The following is an 18,626-nucleotide window of genomic DNA, read 5'->3' as shown; positions in this document are numbered from 1 at the left end:
GGTCAACCAAATGACACTGAGCTAACAAAGCCCCATTTCAGAAAAGATTACAACTTCAACAGGAAACCCTTTGATTATGAGTTTGTTTGAAATGTTATCAATACCATGATCATTCCTGCGGATCAACAAAACCATCTCTAATCACCATACCTTGGCTGCACCTTCAGTTGTGCATCAATCTCCAGAAAGAGGGGGGAAAAAAGAGAAGCAAATTACAGTCGAGAATAGAGGAGTGACTTGTTTAACAAGACGCACGTGCAATGACAAAGCGATTCCTTTCTCTACGTTGATCACCCACCTGCACACAGATTAGGTCAGATATTCACCTGAGCTGCCAACCTGTCACTCACACTCAATAAAAAAAAAGAAGAAACACACACAGCTCACATTCATTTCATGTTAGTGCTCCCAACAGTGGACAGCAGACAAGACTTTACCTGTCTCTGTTACCAACAGAAAAACACACATAGACTACAATGTTTGCATGCAGCTATTATAATAAATTAAGTGGAACATGGGCATGAACTTCAGCCTCAGGTAGGGGTCGCAATATGCACAAATCAAAACAAGCTGCCATTTACAAACATAATGGTTAATAAAATAAGGATTTAAGGATTATGACATATATAATAATGTAAACCCAGCTTTGGTGTAAGTGCAAAGTGCTTATAAATAATTATACTTCAAGTGCTTGGTTATTATTCTCGAGGCTCTATATACCACACATAAAAGTGATTACTACAATAACCAATTCTCCAGTCTACATTGGGTGATGGCCAAACATTAAAAAGCTAAATTTAGGTTATTTTTGTTCAGGATCCTGCACAACAGTTACACTCACAGGATTTTACATTTTGTTATTTTTGAAGTTTTATTGGATTAATGGAAAAGCCGTACAGATGATCTGAACAATTTTTCCACTGTCTTGAAGAAATGCTGCGATCTTTCTCACAGAGCTCCTCGTGAAATCCTGCCAACACTTCTCTCATTTGTGAATGCATTATCAATCATGATGCACAGAGTTAGTTGATATACACAAGACTCACACAAACAGGTATTTATTGTGGTAAAAAAAAAATAAAGAAAGAAAGAAAGAAAGAAATGAAAAATAAATATAGTTGATATGTCTTCATCATTTAAGATTATTTTATAATTATATCTTTTTTATGGCATATTGTCATCTGATTAGTTGAATAACATAGTTTCCTTGTAATGCTGATTCACTTCAACCTTTTGAGAGTTGTGTATTATAATAAAAGGGGGAAATGGGATGCAAAGTTGACATTTCAGCATCAATTTAGACTCTGGCGCCCCTTTGTGGCATCCATGCGGAACTCCATAAATTCAATTTTCAGTTAATAAAAACTGGTTATTCCACTTATTCCATGAAACTCTTATTAGACAAAAAGCTGGATAAACTAAACAAAAATATGAATAAAACTTCTCATGGGTTTAGAGGTAGCTAATGCCTCTGCAGTTGTGATGGTGACACAACTCAGCTCAATTAAAAAATGTGTTATTGGAGGGTCCAATACCTCAGTTTTTTGGTAATAACCTAACCCTACCCTAACTTATAGTGGAATATAAAGGCTAAATGAAACAAACAAACAAAAAAACTTATATAATAAACATAATGTAAATGTTGACAATGTTGTAATTTTATTTAAAAAAAAAAAAAAAAAAAAGCTCTCTCCGTGTTTATGTGTGTGACAGTGGGGGGGCAGCTGCACAGCTGGACAGGTACTGACCAATGTCATCTCAGATTTTAATAAACTTAAGTTATAAAATAAGTACAACATTTACAAAACAGGAGAACAAATGCACTAAATACACTTACATTTAGTGTTCCCTCCCACTGGAAGCAGATGAAACTATGTATATTGTGATGGCATGGGTGTAGTCAGCAGATAAGGGCATGAGTATACGTTAGCCACGTTAAACAATGTGGAGACCGACTGTAGGTTACTTTACATTTATGTCTCCGCGTGTGTATGTTCTCCATCACGTCGTACTCTTAGAACATGATGTCTCAGTAAATAACACTGACATGAGCAAGGGAGGGGCTGCTGCAAAACACACTGATAGAATGAATGCAAAGAGCCAAAAGAACACTTCCTGTTGATGCAAAAATTGCAGCAGCAACTGTCTGACACATCTGGACTGGAGAGGGGGGGAGGCCTGGCTGTAGTGTTAGCGAACTACTGAGGGGAATGGACAACGTTTAATGCTAATCTGCAAGACGGTGAGTTTAATGGACTTCAACTTTGGCTCGGGCTGGTGACCGTAATGTGTTCTCAATGTCGGCGCGTATTTACTCTGACAGCGAAATAAATGGGGAAATAATTGCCTGCGACCGTACGCTAGCAACTAAATGCTAGCTAGCATTAGCCGCTACTTAGCATTTGCTGATAGGGGATGGCCGCTAGCTACACTAGCGCTAACGGGGTGCAGAAGCTAGCTAGCATAGTTAGCTATTTTATGACAGCCGACATAGTTTGTACCCGCCTTCGACGTTGTAACTTAGCTACCATACCATACGATGTTTTAAAGCTTATTTATAATATGAGAAAGCCTGACCAAAGCGTTAAACACTCCACCACGCGTGACAGTGGGAAGTCATTGTGAAAGTTTGGCTTTTTCTGACATAATTGCCCGATACTAAGCTAGCTTATATAGCTAGCGCTGTTAGTTAGCTGGTGCCTGTGTGTTGGTGGTTCGGCCCTGTGAGCCGATGCTTTTTTTGTTTTAGCTAACGTTGATTTAACAATAAGTTACAGTAGAAATCAGACATGGTTGACAACTAAAAAGCAGCTGGATGTGACGGTCAAGCTAGCGATAGCCTAGCTGTTCCGCTAGGTCGCATAGACCCCCATCAGTTGCTAACTAACTACTAGCAAAATGGTTTGCAATAAAGTTTGAGAGACTGCACATTTGCTCCCCACTGTATCGGCTCTGTATGCACGTAACTTACGATGGGATCGACAATACATGCTAATGTCCCTCAGTGTCTATGCACGATGAAGCAAGCACGGATAAATGCCAGTCTTAATGAATAAGTTAACGTACCGAATATATAGCGAGGACTTGAAATAAAACGCTTTATTTTGCACCCACTGTACGTTAATGGGATGGCATCAGGCCCGTATATGCAGCGTGTCATAAACTAACCTGTAACGTTAACTACAGTGGATTTTGCAGGGCATATGTTAAGCTCAAAGACTCAAGATAGCAGTACTATCAATGCTTTATGTCGCAATAAATGTAACGTTAGCCTACTTGTAAACCTATTGTAACTTGATGTTATGTCAGGAAAGGACAAAGTACAGGGACTTGTTAGGTTATTCTGTACACCTGGGCTCACCTAGCTCACCAGGCAGGCACTGTGTTAAGCTACTATCAGCTTTAAATGTTCCCAGTCTGCCCAGTTTGAAACCAACAGCACGCATTATTCTAGGACAACTGCATCTGAAACTATCTTAAATGGTTTAACTGTAAGGCATGTCAGAACACAGTGGGGCCAAACCAATTACCACTCTTGCATGAGCAAGCATTATGGCTTTGCACCCATTCAACCCTATATTATAGTCCCATTTCTGTTTGGGATAAGCAATGAAACTGTATTGGCTTGTACCACGAGCTGAAATTAGTGGTTGTGCAATACACAGCATATTGATGCTGGTAATGTCTGGTGTAGACAGGGCCCTGTGGTTTATCCTGGTAATTTGGAAATTCAGAAATTGCTGTGGCAGTGCCAGATGTTGTTGTCTGTAGCAGGAGCAAGTATTATGCCTTAATCTGTAGATTTGCAAACTTCACACATTTTCCTAATATATTTGCAACCTTTTTAAAATGTTGTTCCATGCCCATAATATTGTAATAGTTATCACTTTATCATTGATATAGATGTCATTACATAAACTGTTTCTAACTCACAAGGTAAAAAGTTAAATGCATGTTGCAAGTCAAAATACTCTTAACTATTTACTCTCTAGCAGTGTGATATACAGTATTTTTCATACTTATACATTTTGGAAATGTAGAAAACTTACCTAAAGAATTCAGTAAAACTGAAACTACATGTCAGCAGCAAATGGTGGCTGTCTTTGTTGAATTCTTTCCTACCATTAGCAAAATCTGACCATTTGGTGGTGATAAAATCATCAGTTTACATCCTCTAGAAGTGCTTGATTTGCCACTGACATGCTCGGATTGTTATTCTAAGTGTCTAAAGAAAAATATGGAAAGGACCCCTACAAAGACTGACCTTGATGTCAAAGAGAAAGATCCTTTTTGTTTTACCAAAAACAGCCCTGAAATCACTACTACTAAACCCACCAGACTCCATTTAAATAAACAGAAATTTAAGCATGTATCTAGCCAGCATATTTTCACATCTTACTGGGTGAATTAAGGGTTTATTTCAACCAAACCATTGTTGACCCAAAGATGGGTTCTGTGAGTTTTATTTTGTTTCTTAATACTTTAAATGAAGTGTGTTTTAAAATGATGAAAGTATGGTCTGTTTAAATGGAATCTGGTGGTTTTGGCAACAGCAACAGTACTGTTTCTGATTAAACAAAAAGGATCTTACTCTTTAAATAAAATATCTTTCGTTGTAGGTATCCTTCCCATAATAAACTTTTTCTTTTTTCAATTCAAGCATGTCAGTGGGCAAAAGAAGCACGTAACACTAGTGGATGTAAACAGACAATGTGCATATGCGCGGAGTCTGTTTAGCAGCTTCTGACTGCAGCCCTGTCGCTCAATATTGGATCATTTCCAAAAGTTGTTGTTGCTGTCAGTCACTTCGACACCAAAACATGTGAAAATAGGGTCCAGGTTGGGAAATACTGAAGTTTAAGGCCCTTCAAGGGCATTGCATAAAATCTATCATTGCCAAGTGTAATTGCAACAGTGGAATCACTGCAGGGTGGCTCTAGGTGAAAAGGCAGTGTAGCAGAATGATATCCTAGCTAATTAGTGCTGATCATTAAAAGCACTGTTCCCACTGCAAACAAGACGTGGTAAATTTGTCAAGGTTGATGGTAGACAAATTGCAGGATAACTGGTGCATGCACAAGGGAAAGGGTGAACTATGGAGGGCAGACTCAGAGTACTGTTGTGGCTCAACTAAATTTCCTTTCAACAACTATTTACTATCAACTGATTGCATCATTTATTGCTTGTAGAGGATGCAGATGTTGGAAACGATAGATAATGTTTGGCTGTCATTGTGAATGCCTTACTTTTAGATTTTTTTCTCAATTAAAATTCTAAAACATACCTAGCTGATTCCTTTTTGGCTTCTCAGCCTTGAACGTAACCGCGTCACCAGGAAGTACTCAACTGTGTCATCATGGCAAACTTACTTCACTGCACTGCATGGTACTGTATAATTCTGTTAGTCTGTTATGGTTTCTTTTTAGTGTTTGATAATGAATATGCTGTTGAAAAGGGTAACATATAATAAGTAGGGGCTGAGGTCTTTTAAGTTATCCACTTGCGTTCATCTGATAAGCATGTGATTGGGCTGAAATGAAAGATGAGCATTTTCTTGTTTTCCAGTTATTTACTTCAAATCAAATATGAGAACACACCTGAAGGCGAAGCATACAATATTTAGCTCTGCAGCTGAGCTCCCACTAAGCTTTAACATTTTCCACAATGCACGTAATTCTCACACCAGCAGAGTTCCTCACATCATACCTTCCCTTTTAGTGTATCTAGTCTATTTTTATCTTGTTTTTCTACTATCTGTTTGAAATTGCTCCCCCAACCTTTGCTTGTTAAGCAATTCTGTTCTGCGTCTGGTCTGCCCCACAAGCTGTTTTTCAAAGTAGGTGAAATGCTGCTGATGTTGAAGAAAGCATACAATGCTTGCTCGCTGACTTTGATTTTTCTTCTAATGTTTTTTTTCCCCTTTCCTTTCATTGACTTCTCTTTTTTTTGAGTGGCATGCCTAAGTTATAGGCTTTAGGTGATGTCTTACCACCAGAGTTATGCTGACCTTATGGTCAGCCAAACTCTCACAATGTACTCAGCATCCTTTCTACCCACCTACACGAAGCAGCTGTGTCAAAAAGGTTTATTACCAGGCAGGGAGCTTGAGCCACAGATGGAAGTTTTGAGCTGAGTTTAATCATTTTCAGTTTTTCCCACGTGAGCCAAACATGTGACCCTCGCCCAGCATGTGCATCTCAACTACTGAGCATACATTCTTTGGCTGCCCTTCAACTTGGCTCCATACAGTATGAATGCTGTTGGCAGCCATTACTGATATGTTTTAGTGTATGAACATGCTGTATTTGAAGGCTGGTAATGGGGGAGTGAAAATAATATACAGTACACCTTCTTACGATTCTCTCTGTTTTGCTACATCTTTCCCTCTCATGTGCCAGGATGGGAGCATATGGTTTGTTGGACAGGTGTCTTGGCATGCTTTGGCAACTGGAGAAAGTGTTTACGTTCCCAAAGTGCTGATAGGGACTCAATGCGCAGAAGATCATGCTGAATTGCCAGCAAGGGACAGGCAGGGAGGAGGATGAGGTGCAGGGGGAGAGATGGGAGAAGGGCAGATGGAGTGGGGGAGAGGAGGGTTAAGCCTGAGAACTGACTGATACTAAGGTTTTGCAACAAGGAAGTATAAGCTCTCACAAACAGAATTACACAGAAGGTACAGTGGAATTGGATTTCACAGTCGCTGCTTTCCAAAGTGCAGTTTAACTAGTTCTGCTGAGAAGGCAGGGCCATTGTCTATTAATATTCATGAACCCGCTGAAGTCAGTATATTATTGTGCAAGGTTAGTGTGCCACTTGTGTGACTGTGCCTTTAGGTTTAAGTCAAAGCTTGATAGATGCTCTGATGCTTTTGGCTCATCACAGATAAGCTGCTAGCCCAGCACCTGCTAATGTGTGCTCACATTTTTGTTTTCTGACAACTCAAGATCCAGACGTTCAGGAGGTTTAAAGGTAGCCAGATTATCTGCAGAGGCTGTTTCCTCTGCAAAACAAATGGCTCTAGTGATTTAAACTGGTAAAAGCACTCAATAAAGCAGTTTCATGTAAAAAAAAAAAAAAAAAATCTGTGTTTTTCTGACTCTACTTCTCAGGGAGGGGCTGCTAACTGCGGTGGCTGGTGCAAAAATGCAAATGGCCTGATCTAGAGCCAGTGTTTTGTTTGTTCATTCTGGGCTACTGTAGAAACATGGCTGTGTAGCATGTGAACTCCATGGATGAGGACCCACCCACTATGTAGATATAAATGGCTTATTCTAAGGTAACAAAAACATAATGATTCTTATTTTCAGGTGTCGATACACTAAAGAAAACATACTTATTACATTATATTCCATTTCTGCCAATATATTCCCCTGAATCCTACACACTGGATTTTTACCACAGGGAGAGGCAGCTGTCAGTTGGATGAGAAGATCAAAAAGCACTAGGCAAACAAAAGCCAACAGGAGCGGTTGCGTCAGTGTCATTACTGACAAACATTTAATCTGGTGTATCAAAGAAGCTGTTAAGAAAGGCATTCTAAGAGACTTAAGATTTCATTCTTTCCCTTCCAAATGCAGCATACCTTTACAGCTTCCCTCATTTGTGACTGTTTGTTCAACCAGTTGTAACTGTTTGATAGCCTTTACTTCCCTCTCAATTTCCTTGCTGAGCAATAATGGCTACGGATGAATAATCACTGAAAAGTGCAACAAATAATTGACGATTAAAGAATTAAATATGCAGATAGGGTTTTTAAATTCAGAATCTATCTATGGATTACATTCTCTTCCTTGTTCTTGCACACCCTCTATTACTTGAACTTGATTCTGTGAAAGTGGTGCCACTCCCAGAAAACAGCCACTCCCTTTGCACATTATATATGTTGCTCCAAACAAACTGTCTGCCAAATGGGTAACTGTTGGAGCTATTATGAAAACATATACTATGTATGCTCAATGGGAATAATGTCGGTCATTTTCTGGATATAAATTCACAACAAAATGACTTTGTGTTTCCAGTTACTATTGGTTTTGCAGATGTTTGTTTTTTATCTTTGAGATTAAAACATAGTGAAGTGGTCAGACACTCTAATGTTAAGTTTGTGCTGGGGATGGGCTAGAGTACTCGAGTACTCGTAGAACTAATACGTAGCCCATTAAGAAAGGAGGCTGAGTTATTAACATTGTAAGGATCCTTCAAACTTGGTTACGAAAGATTTGTTCAATACTGAGGCAAGATTTTTTTTTTTTTGGTTGACAAATTTATGTTGTCTGAAGGCATGTATTATCATATTGTCAAGCCCTGTATTAAAGATAAAAAGAAACAAAAACAACCAAAACACAACAAAATATATTACACTTGAGGTGAGAATGCACCTCAGATATAGCCTATAAAGTGCTGTTTGCTGCAGTGCATTCAGTATTGTCTGGGCTCCAGACAGACTTTATACATTGGTTGAACTGATGCACCTAACTTTTTATTTAGGTGCATCAGCACATAGATTAGGTGCGCCCAAATTTTTTCACCACCTGTTTTGGCACTGCCGTAATACTACTTTTTTTTTTTTTTAAGTATTAACTGTTATGTCAGCTCCCATACACATTGGTAATTTCTTAACTCATTATGTAAATGATTGCACAAGGCTGTACATTAGCATTTTTTGCACATACCGCTGGTGCTACAGAGATTGAAAGTTTATCAACACAGGTCACAAAATTGTAGCTGGAGTATAAATGTATAAAGTAAGTCCACTGTAGTTTATTGTATTTCCCCTTTCTGTCTTGGATTCAGACTTCTTGTATAGCACACGAGTATTTGTGAAGAGAGAGAGATACTTTATTTGATTATGAAGACCAGTGTTAATGTTCAATTCTCTGGTTTATCAGTGAAGTACATGAACATAAAAACAGTGACAGCTGACTCATAAATGCATCTGTCCCCAGCATCCAAGCGCTGTCTCACCATTGCATGTTAGACTACAACTACCAATAGTGATGCCCTATCACTTCACCTCACACACAAACAAGCACACAAACCCTCACCTCAAACAAACAGGCAGCTCTGTCTCACACACACATGCAGCACAGAGCTGTATTTCACTTGTGCTACTGCAGTTATTTCATTCATCATACAGCCCTGCAGTAAAAGCCAAAGATGTTGGGTTGGGATTCGGCATTTACCGGGGTCAGGGGAGACAGGTGGTGGAGCGGTTACTTCCGCTTAGTGATGTCGGGTCTGGGCTGGGCCTTTCAGGGCAGGGGACAGGTGTAATGGGCACTGCAGCATTTTTCTTGATGACAAAACAACCACTAATGCCTTACATTTTAAACTGGGGGTATGTTTTACGATTGTGATGTTGCTTGAGGAGGAGTACAGGGCTGCTTACACATATTTAATACACACACGGAGACAGATTTGTTAAATGTCAGGTGCACCGGTATGACTAATGATAATGTTTAGTTGCACTTGACAGATTTTTGGTCGTGCTCTGGAGCCCCGATTATTGCTTTTATTGTAGAATCTGTCATATACAGTTCTGTATAAAGTTAACCTGTATCAAATACTCAAACAGCCTTCTGTTTCATTTGTTTTACATATACAGCACAATAGGTTTTTTTTGTTACCTGTGAAATTGTTAAAATGCAGTGTGTATTGTGAATGCACTGTCTCAAAATCTAAAGATTTCTTATCTTTTCTCTTTTTCCTGTCAGGCAGCCGACAAACTGGAGAAGCATATCCAAGAAATGGACGACGGCAGCTACATCGAGTTCGATGTGCCGGAGTTCAGTAACACTGTTCTTACCCAGCTCAATGAGCTGCGGCTGCAAGGAAAGTTGTGTGACATCATCGTTCACATTCAGGGCCAGCCATTTCGAGCCCACAAGGCTGTGCTGGCAGCTAGTTCACCCTACTTTCGTGACCACTCAGCTCTCAGCACCATGAGCGGCCTTTCCATCTCGGTCATCAAAAGCCCTGAGGTGTTTGAGCAGCTTCTTGCATTCTGCTACACAGGTCACATGTCCCTGCAGCTCAAGGATATAATCAGTTTCCTCACTGCTGCCAGCTTTCTGCAGATGCAGGCCATCATTGACAAGTGCACCCAAATCCTTGAGAGCATCCACTCCAAGATCAGCCTCCCAGTTAGTGTCTGCAGCCCAGAGAAGGATGACTCACAGACCAGCGGCAATGGGGTCAACGACAGCAACCTCTTTGTAAACCCTACCCAGATCTCCCCCCCTTACTACTCCCGGCAGAGTCAGGCAGGACACGAAGCGCGCTTTGAGCTGGCAGGGAAAAGCCTGGGTCGGGGGCGACAACTTCAAGAGGAAGGCCAGTCAGACCGAGGCAGTAGTGATAGTGTGTCAGAGCATGATGCTCCCATAGAGGGAGAAACAGAGCAAGTGGAACTGATCGGCAAAGACGGGCAAGTAACAGATGTGCATGTGAAGATTGAGAAGACCGATAGACCCACTTACTCAGATAGTTCCTCAGCTGGTGATGATGGCTACCACACAGAGTTGGTAGATGGAGAGCAGGTATTGGCTGTCAGTGTGGGCTCTTACGGGCCTGTCATCCAGTCTGCTGCCTATTCTTACTCAGGGCTGTCCTCCTCATGCTTTGTCAACCTTAGCAACTCCAGTCCTTCCCGCTCCATGCTCAGTGGCTTCAGAGGTGGGCGAGCCAGGGCAAAGCGTCCCTTGGCCATCCCAGCAGGGGTGCTGAGTCATATCAAAACAGGCTCAGATGATAGTGAATCAGCTGTGGGAGCCACAGGGTTGGAGAACGATGTGCGAGAGCGTAGCTTGCGGAGCCAGTGGTACCCCTACAATGAGAGACTCATTTGCATCTACTGTGGAAAGACCTTCAATCAGAAAGGGAGCCTGGATCGCCACATGCGCCTGCACATGGGAATCACCCCATTTGTTTGTAAATTCTGTGGCAAGAAGTACACAAGGAAAGACCAGCTGGAGTACCACATCCGTGGCCACACGGACAACAAGCCCTTCCACTGTCAGATCTGTGGCAAATGCTTCCCATTTCAGGGCACCCTTAACCAGCACCTGAGGAAGAAGCACATGGGAGCATCAGAGGGCAGTAATCATATAGACTCTCCAGAGAGGACGGAGGGAAGCTCAGGTCAGAAGGACCAAGAGGATACGTCTGAGGGGATGGCCTTCGAGGCGCAATATGCAGAAGAGGCACCAGCCAATGATATGGAAGAGAGTTCAAAATGCAGTCCAGAGGAGGCTCAAGCATCAAGATGTGATTTTTAGGTCCTGCTTCAGGTTAAGGAAGCTTTAAGAAATGTTTATCTTAACTCAACTTAAAGGACTTTTTTTTTCTTTTTGAATCAGCTCCCTCTACTATGGACATTTCTTGTGTCAAAGGGTTTCTGTCAATTTTGTGAAAGTTAGACGTTGAATGCAGAGAGCAAATGGGTGCTTTATAGAAATTTGATTCTTTCAAGCAAAGGGAGTAACAACTTACTATTTTTGAGGAGGTCCCAATAATCAAGACCCCCCAATTGATTTCTCTTTTTATCTTTCCATGTTTTTTAAAACATATTTACAGAGTTATATAGGCATGTTGCAATAATTGATAATGTGAAAGCTCTGGTAAGATGCTTGTCATATCACCTTTTTACCTGACCTGTTTTTGCACATGTGGCCACAAGAGGTCACTCACTCACAAGGAATGATTTTTCTGCCAGTGCAAAGCTTCGTGTGACATATCCGTTCAATACCTCATGATGCAACTACATACTCATAACAGACAGTATTTTAACTTAAATGAAACTCACCAGGTTCTACCTCATAGCCAAGAACCTACCAGGCACAGACGTGTTCACCGTTTGGAAATCCGTTTTAGGTTGTATATGTACAGTATCTTATTGCCAAACCCTGTAAAGAATATTCTCTCAACACAAAGCCTTGATACTTAGGGGAAATATTCCTTGCTGATTGTATGGATTAGGGACTTAGTCCTTGTCAAATGTTTCATGGTCAGCCAGGTTAAAATGATGATTAAGAAGGTGCTATGTTAGGAGTACATTAAATTTGCTAGCTTTCTTGTGTGTTTGTTTTTGGCAAATGCGGAGAATAGAGTAAGAAAATGGCCCTGCATATTTTCAAGATATGATTTTGCTGTCTTATAACGTTTATTCTACAAAACACTTAAGATATCTCTCATCACTACTGGAGATCTCACTCTGTCGGCCAAGGCGTGGTTTTTTAGATGCTGTCATCCATGTAATGGATGAGTTACGTCCATACAGTGAAGTCATTTGTATTTCTCTATACTCTGATGGCAGACTTATACTGAATTATTGTATGTGTAAATTGTTTTGTCCTGAGGTAGGCTTCTAGGTTACTACTCAGCGTCTAACAGAGACGGGAGTACTCATTGTCAACTCAGCACAGTAGGAACAGCTCTGGACCTGTTCACATAAATCAGTATAGTATACTAGTCTGAATAATATGCAAACAGAAAGAACAAAGGAATCTCAGCCATTTTGACATGGTTTTTCTTCCATTATTTGAAAGAGCTATGGGATTGTTTCCTTGTTTTCCTTCTGTCCTACCTTTTTACGATGGGACGGTCGATCTGTGATCTTTGTTCTCTGCATTGGGTGGGGTCAAATGCAGACTCGGAACAAGTTTTCCTCATTCGTCAATCCTACTTCACGGTGTTGACATAGATGCAGCATTGCTAGATTAAGGAGAGGTAGCTGATGATCCAAAGTATTGATGCACTTTGCAGAGTTGGTGGGAGGGATGAGCGCTGTCCCATTGAGAAATTGTGCTAATTTCTGTCTTAATTCTGATGCGGCAGTGTCAGGGTAGTACTAGTTTCACAGCAGTGATTTTGTTTTCTTACTCTAAATAAAAATGTTGTGAACTTTGACAAGACTCTGCAATCACATGAATACTATTGGCTACAAGTCATGCATATGGTTACCTATATTATCTATACTGTTTGAACCATGGGGAAACGGGATGGGGGTGTTGTTAGTTTATAGAGACTTTGGTTTTAAAGTGCATTCACAGTAAATACCTAAAAGGCCATTCAAGGGCCTGATTGATTATTCTGTCATATTTTGGAAATTTAAAGCTCAGCCGGGTGGTCCCTTTTGTGCTTTCCTGCTTTCTTATTTGCCAATCAGCTGTTTAATACGTTTTTTTGAGAGCACCTGCTATATGCTTTTGTCCCATCTGGTCCATGCTGAATTTGTGTCAATGAATTGGATTTGATTATTTCACAGTTTCCATATGATTTTCTATTTTGTGTGTGTTTGGTGGGAGAAATACTGTGTTTTGTTGCTTATGTCTAATGTCAAGAGTGCAGTCCTTTTTATTCCACTGAATGTGCGGTTATCGTCTTCACTCATTGATAGTCGAGATAGCGAACCAAAATGTAGGGAATTTTGCAAAAATCGGTATAGCTAGCTTTCCGTTATCTTTGTGTTCAAAGAGTCATCACAAACACTTTTGGTCATCACACCCACAGTCTATCAGTACATTTTAGATGAATGTTTACTCAGTCCAGTTCATTTCTGTCGGCCGCTGATGCGACGTGCAGTTTTGACGGCTGATCTGAACTCACCAAAATCAGCAGCTGACTAAATTGATTCTTGCCCTTCACTCAGAAAAAAAAGGAGATGCATTGTAAGTAACGTTTTGTGAGTAAAAGGTACAAACTGCTAAAACATTTTTGTGCCAAGTGTTCACACACCAAAGACTAGTAGGTGATTTTTAAGCATAAATTTTGACTGTATTGCATAATTGAATGCTCAGCGAGGAGAAGAGGTTCTTAATTTAATGTAGGACTAGGACATTGCTATTTGCAAGGAATGTATGTTTCCCAGCTTGTAACAATCAGTTGTGTAAAATTTGAACAATTTGCTAAGAAGACATTAAGCAGCAAAGTCATAAATAACATAATATATTAAGCCATACAAAAGCAGACAATATAAACGTTGTGCAATAGGTATTGTAATTGTTTAAGCCAATGTAAACAAAAGAGAGAATACTTCACAAAAAGTGGCATCTTTAACTTAGTGCCTTGCCACAAGCTTTACATTTTAGATTCTGGCACTTAGATTCCTGTGCCTCTTTCATTTTATAATGGATTGAAAAGAGATTATAAACCGAATATGGCCACAAACATCCTTTAAAGTGGTACCAAGAATGAATAGAAATTAATTCACGTCATTCTTGTTCATTTTGTCGTTATTTTCAGCTCAAGTCCTACCCCCCTGTTTTCGCTTTTTATCTCTTTTTTTTTCTTTTTTTTTGGTCATGGAATGGACTGATTTTAAGGTTTCACTGATTTTGTAGCAATTGATAACAATCAAATGAGGCAGACTTGTTCCCTGCAAGCTGTTGCCCTGTGTTTTAGAGACTATACTGTATGCCTCCTCTCTAACCACTGAGGACAATCTTAACATTGTACTGTAGTTTAAGGCATTTCAACAAAGGAAGGAGATGCATGAGAAACACAAATTCTACTTCCTCTCATTTGTCTCGGAGCATCTGGCAAGGGAACAGCTGCTTGGGTATTTAGCAGATAATAAACTGAAAATATCTGGAGTTTTAGAAAAAAAAAGCTTACCCTCATATACTGTAGCTGAATTGCACGTTGCTCAACCACAAAATTGTATGAAATTGCCAATGGATAATTTTTTTAAAAACTTGAGTTTTCTTGTATTTGTGTCATCGACTGTGCACTTACAGTTTTTTTGTTGATAGTAAATACCAACTCCATCCGGGAAGTTTAGTTCATCTCTGTAGTTACCCTTAAGGGACTCAGCTATGATGGCCTCAATCACTTTGGTAGGGACCTTTACCCCTTAAATGGTGCTTTTTAGACTAGTCCGATTCTTTTTTTATTTATCAAACAAGTAGACAAGTCCATGTAATTATCACAGGTGAACGGAGGGGAAATTGTTTAAATGCTTTTCATGAACTACAGTTACGTGACACACACCTTCAGAACCAACTGAACTTGACACACACACTCGAATCGACTCTTTGTCAACTCTTAGTTCCACACCTCTTGAGAGGAACGGGAGATGCATTATGGGCCACAAGTAATCAAAAGGAAGTGTTTACAGGGAAGGCTGTCAGACTACTTTTTGAAATTGCAGCTCGTCCTATTCTTTTTATAATAAACTCACTTCAGGTAGTTTACAAACACTGATACAGGCTTAGAAAAAAATCTTAAGTCTTCCATAGCTTTTCTGTCAGTTTCTGTCCACTGTGTATTATAAGAAAAAGCAATAACCTTTTTAAAAAAGTGGTGTATTGGGATCATCAAGCCTATTGAAATATTGGCCTGTCATATATCAAACAAAGTGAATGTCAGGGAGCTGTTGAATTGAAGTAGGACCAGGACAATTTGATATTGATTTATTTTTTATATATTTTCTGAAACTTTGGAAACTTTCCACTTCAGAAAAAATATATATAAATGGGGAAAAAAGTGGTGTTGCTTGCTGGTGTTCTTAAATGCTCATCAAAATCCAGTGGTAGTCAGAAAACTGCAACACAGGAACTGAGCGTGTGGTTCAGTCATCTAACTCAGTGGCACTGTTCAGAGTTGCACCTCCAGCTGTGTCAAATAATGAAAGGGATTTTTGGGCTGTATAGCCACTGTTTGGGAGCGGGCTATCTGTGGTCATGCTGAGGTTAAGTGGTCTCCTTCGGCTCCTTGCGCACTGAGACTGTAGTTGTGGTTGTTCAGGACAAGGGGGAAGTTTTCAGTCCAGCTATTGTTCCTTTTCCTTTTACAACTCCCTAACCTCTGCACTATAATGTCTCTGGCTCATATGTATTTGGTGACAAGGCAAAAAAGAAAAAAAAAAAACTTAGAACTCAGGGTATATAGTGTTAAAAGTGGTCTCATTGGACATACTACTAATGTCCATAGTATAATTGTGCACTTCTCTTCAGGTGGGGAAACAAGTCCTCAGTCAGTGGTTCCCAAACATTCTGCCTCAAGGTCTCAATGAGCCCATATTTTCCACAGAGCTGAAGCATGGGGAGCGCTGGAGACCACGAACCGAACCATGATAGCAGAAACACCCCAACTCCTGTTTTGTCCACTCTACACACAACCTCACAACCCAACTGTGAACCTCAGAACTCTACTGTTTTGTACAACTATGAAGTAAATGAAGCTAGCTAGAGCTGATGTTGTATCTCTTGCCATTTATGAATTTATTTTATAGCATGAAATAAAATATATTTATTCAAATTATATATTTTACTCATAATCATTCTGTGCTGCTTCATTTTGGTTCTTAAGCTTGTAAATTGCTTTTTTATTATATAAAAAATGTCAATAGAATAATGCGTTTGTAAAATAAAGACGCTCATTTGGCTCTGATTTGTCTTTTGTGTGTCTCAAAAATGGATTTGTATGTGTGTTTTACATGTGCATACAAACTTGAATGACCCATAGGAACGCACTTGGTGTTAAAAGGAAGAGAAAAACATACTGTTATATTCAGCCAGCTTTTAGCAGTCATGTTTACAAGGTGTTGAACAACAAGGCATCCAATATATGGGCAAAATTGATTGCTGACATGCATGGAATTCACATGATACTGTCATGATATTATGAAGGCATGCCATCTGGAGAAGAAGCACATGTATGTGCAACTTTTACCCTCTAGAGGGAGCTAGAGTACAACTACACCTCAAAGGGTCACTAATCCCCATGTGCCAGAAACTCAGTTAAACATAAACAAGGATGTATCTCAGAATGCATTGACCATTGTGATGTAAAACACAATGCCTCAGTATTAAAATATTACTAATACAAACAGCCCTGAGTAAATGTTAGGCCACTAGTTTGAGAAAATTAAGTTACATTTGGTTATGATCAGCACCTTTTCCTCTTTTAAGTTCTTTCGAGACTTTAATAATTTATTTTTGCTTAGAGTTTTCTTGCTTCAGGGGGTGCTTGTGGAAAATAGCCCATTCACAAAGTCACAGAGGCCAAGTAGCAGAATCTAAAACAATAAATTACTCTAGTCTCAGATGGCTAATAAAATTAATTTATCACCAAACAGGCTCTGTTCCCTGCTGCATCTGCAGTCAGATTCTCTGCCCAATCGTCAGCGCTGTTATTGCTCCTGTCCCTACTTTGTTAAAAAATGCACCCAAAGGGAGACATATATTCATAAAATGGCACAGCTGTGCAACAGCCTCCCATAGTGTTACCACTGTCTGTGGCTTTCACAGAAAGTAAGAACATGAGGGAACCAAATGACTAATAAACCACCAAATTGGCCAGCTATGTGCTTAGCTGACATTTTCTTTAAATAGTTTGCAACTGTTCTTTCAGGCTGCATGTTGCAGTTTGACTTCATTGAGAAAAAAAGTATCTAGCTTTTTTATACCTTAATATATTGATACCTACTGATCAGTAAATCATATAATACTTGCAACACATGATGCAAAATAAGCATCAGTCACTCATTGCTGAAAATTCTAATAAACTGGATGAATTGTTTAAATGGCAGCGTCATAGGGCCGCGCAGACATCTGATCCTAAAATAATAGACTAAATTGCCCTGTGCAGTGGAATATGAGAATAAAAAAGAACCACAGAATACAAGGCCAGGAAACCCGAGGTAGTCATGTTTCCACAAGGAGTCTTTAACTGCATTCTATGGGAATGATGTATTGTGGCTCTCTGTAACACAAACTCTACCAGTTGGACTGGAGTGAATAATTGGTAGGTATAGCTGTTTCACACATTCGTTAATATGTACTTTCGGGATGATCATTTGTTTTGTTATGGCAGTTTTGCAAGTAGAACATGACTGGTGGGTCTTTGGTTGCCTGCACACGTTTGCTGCACTTTGGCTCAGTCTGTCTCATGCAGCAATGCACCCACGGAGTCCTGAAGCTGCAGCCTTCTTATGCATCTCACAGCTCAGACTGGGTCATTTCAGGCATGTACTCTTACCTTTTTGGAATGCCGCTGGAGCAAAAATGTGCCTTGTAGTTTGATAATGTGACCTATTAATTAATTTAATCCAGAAGATAGCTTGATGTTTGTAATTTTTTTACCTATGGGCAGTGGTGCCCTCATAAAGTTTTCATAGGGGTGGTTAGATGGAGCCAGTGAAAATGCACACCGAAACCAAAAGCCACAACTGAATTTCTGAAATTTTATTATGCAGTTAAAGCAATAGGCAATATGAGAGTTAAGGAATACATTCTGATATACTTTGGTTTCTTATTTTACAGTTAATATTACTAAGTATGTGATGTGTATAGACTAATACTGGAACAGTTAACATATTGAGTTCCTCAACAATCCTGTTTTAATGTGGTATGTATCTCCACATGTTAGGTGATTCATTGTTCTTCAAATAGGCTGGTTGTTCTTTTTCTTTAGAAATAAAATAACAGCTTTAATTTGAAGGAGTACATTGACTTTAGGGCACAAAACATTTACTGGAAACAAGCCTTATCAAGTTTAGGGGGTCTTGTGGGTATCGAAAAAACCCACCTTCATTGAGATATCTTGAGTTGAGTATTCAAGGGACCTTCAAGGGAAAATGACTGTCAGTTGTTCCCTTGCCAAAATTTTGCCTAACCCTTGAGCATTAT

General features: G+C 39.7%; 1 protein-coding gene across 2 annotated transcripts; it reads left to right on the top strand.

Moving 5' to 3' along the window:
• The first annotated feature begins 1,968 nt into the window (after window positions 1-1,968).
• On the top strand, window positions 1,969-14,603 carry zbtb34 (zinc finger and BTB domain containing 34). Of its 2 annotated transcripts, none has more exons than XM_049580007.1 (2): window positions 1,969-2,242; window positions 9,715-14,603. In XM_049580007.1, the coding sequence occupies exon 2, from the start codon at window positions 9,744-9,746 to the stop codon at window positions 11,271-11,273; it is 1,530 nt and encodes a 509-aa protein (XP_049435964.1). In that variant the 5' UTR covers window positions 1,969-2,242; window positions 9,715-9,743; the 3' UTR covers window positions 11,274-14,603. The 2 variants fall into 2 exon arrangements, with proteins under 2 accessions (XP_049435964.1, XP_049435963.1); XM_049580006.1 differs by having other exon boundaries at window positions 1,970-2,242; window positions 9,711-14,603.
• The last annotated feature ends 4,023 nt before the right edge of the window (window positions 14,604-18,626 follow it).

Source organism: Epinephelus fuscoguttatus, linkage group LG6, assembly GCF_011397635.1.
Source record: "Epinephelus fuscoguttatus linkage group LG6, E.fuscoguttatus.final_Chr_v1".
NCBI lineage: Eukaryota > Metazoa > Chordata > Actinopteri > Perciformes > Serranidae > Epinephelus > Epinephelus fuscoguttatus.
This window is presented reverse-complemented; position numbering and strand designations above follow the sequence as displayed.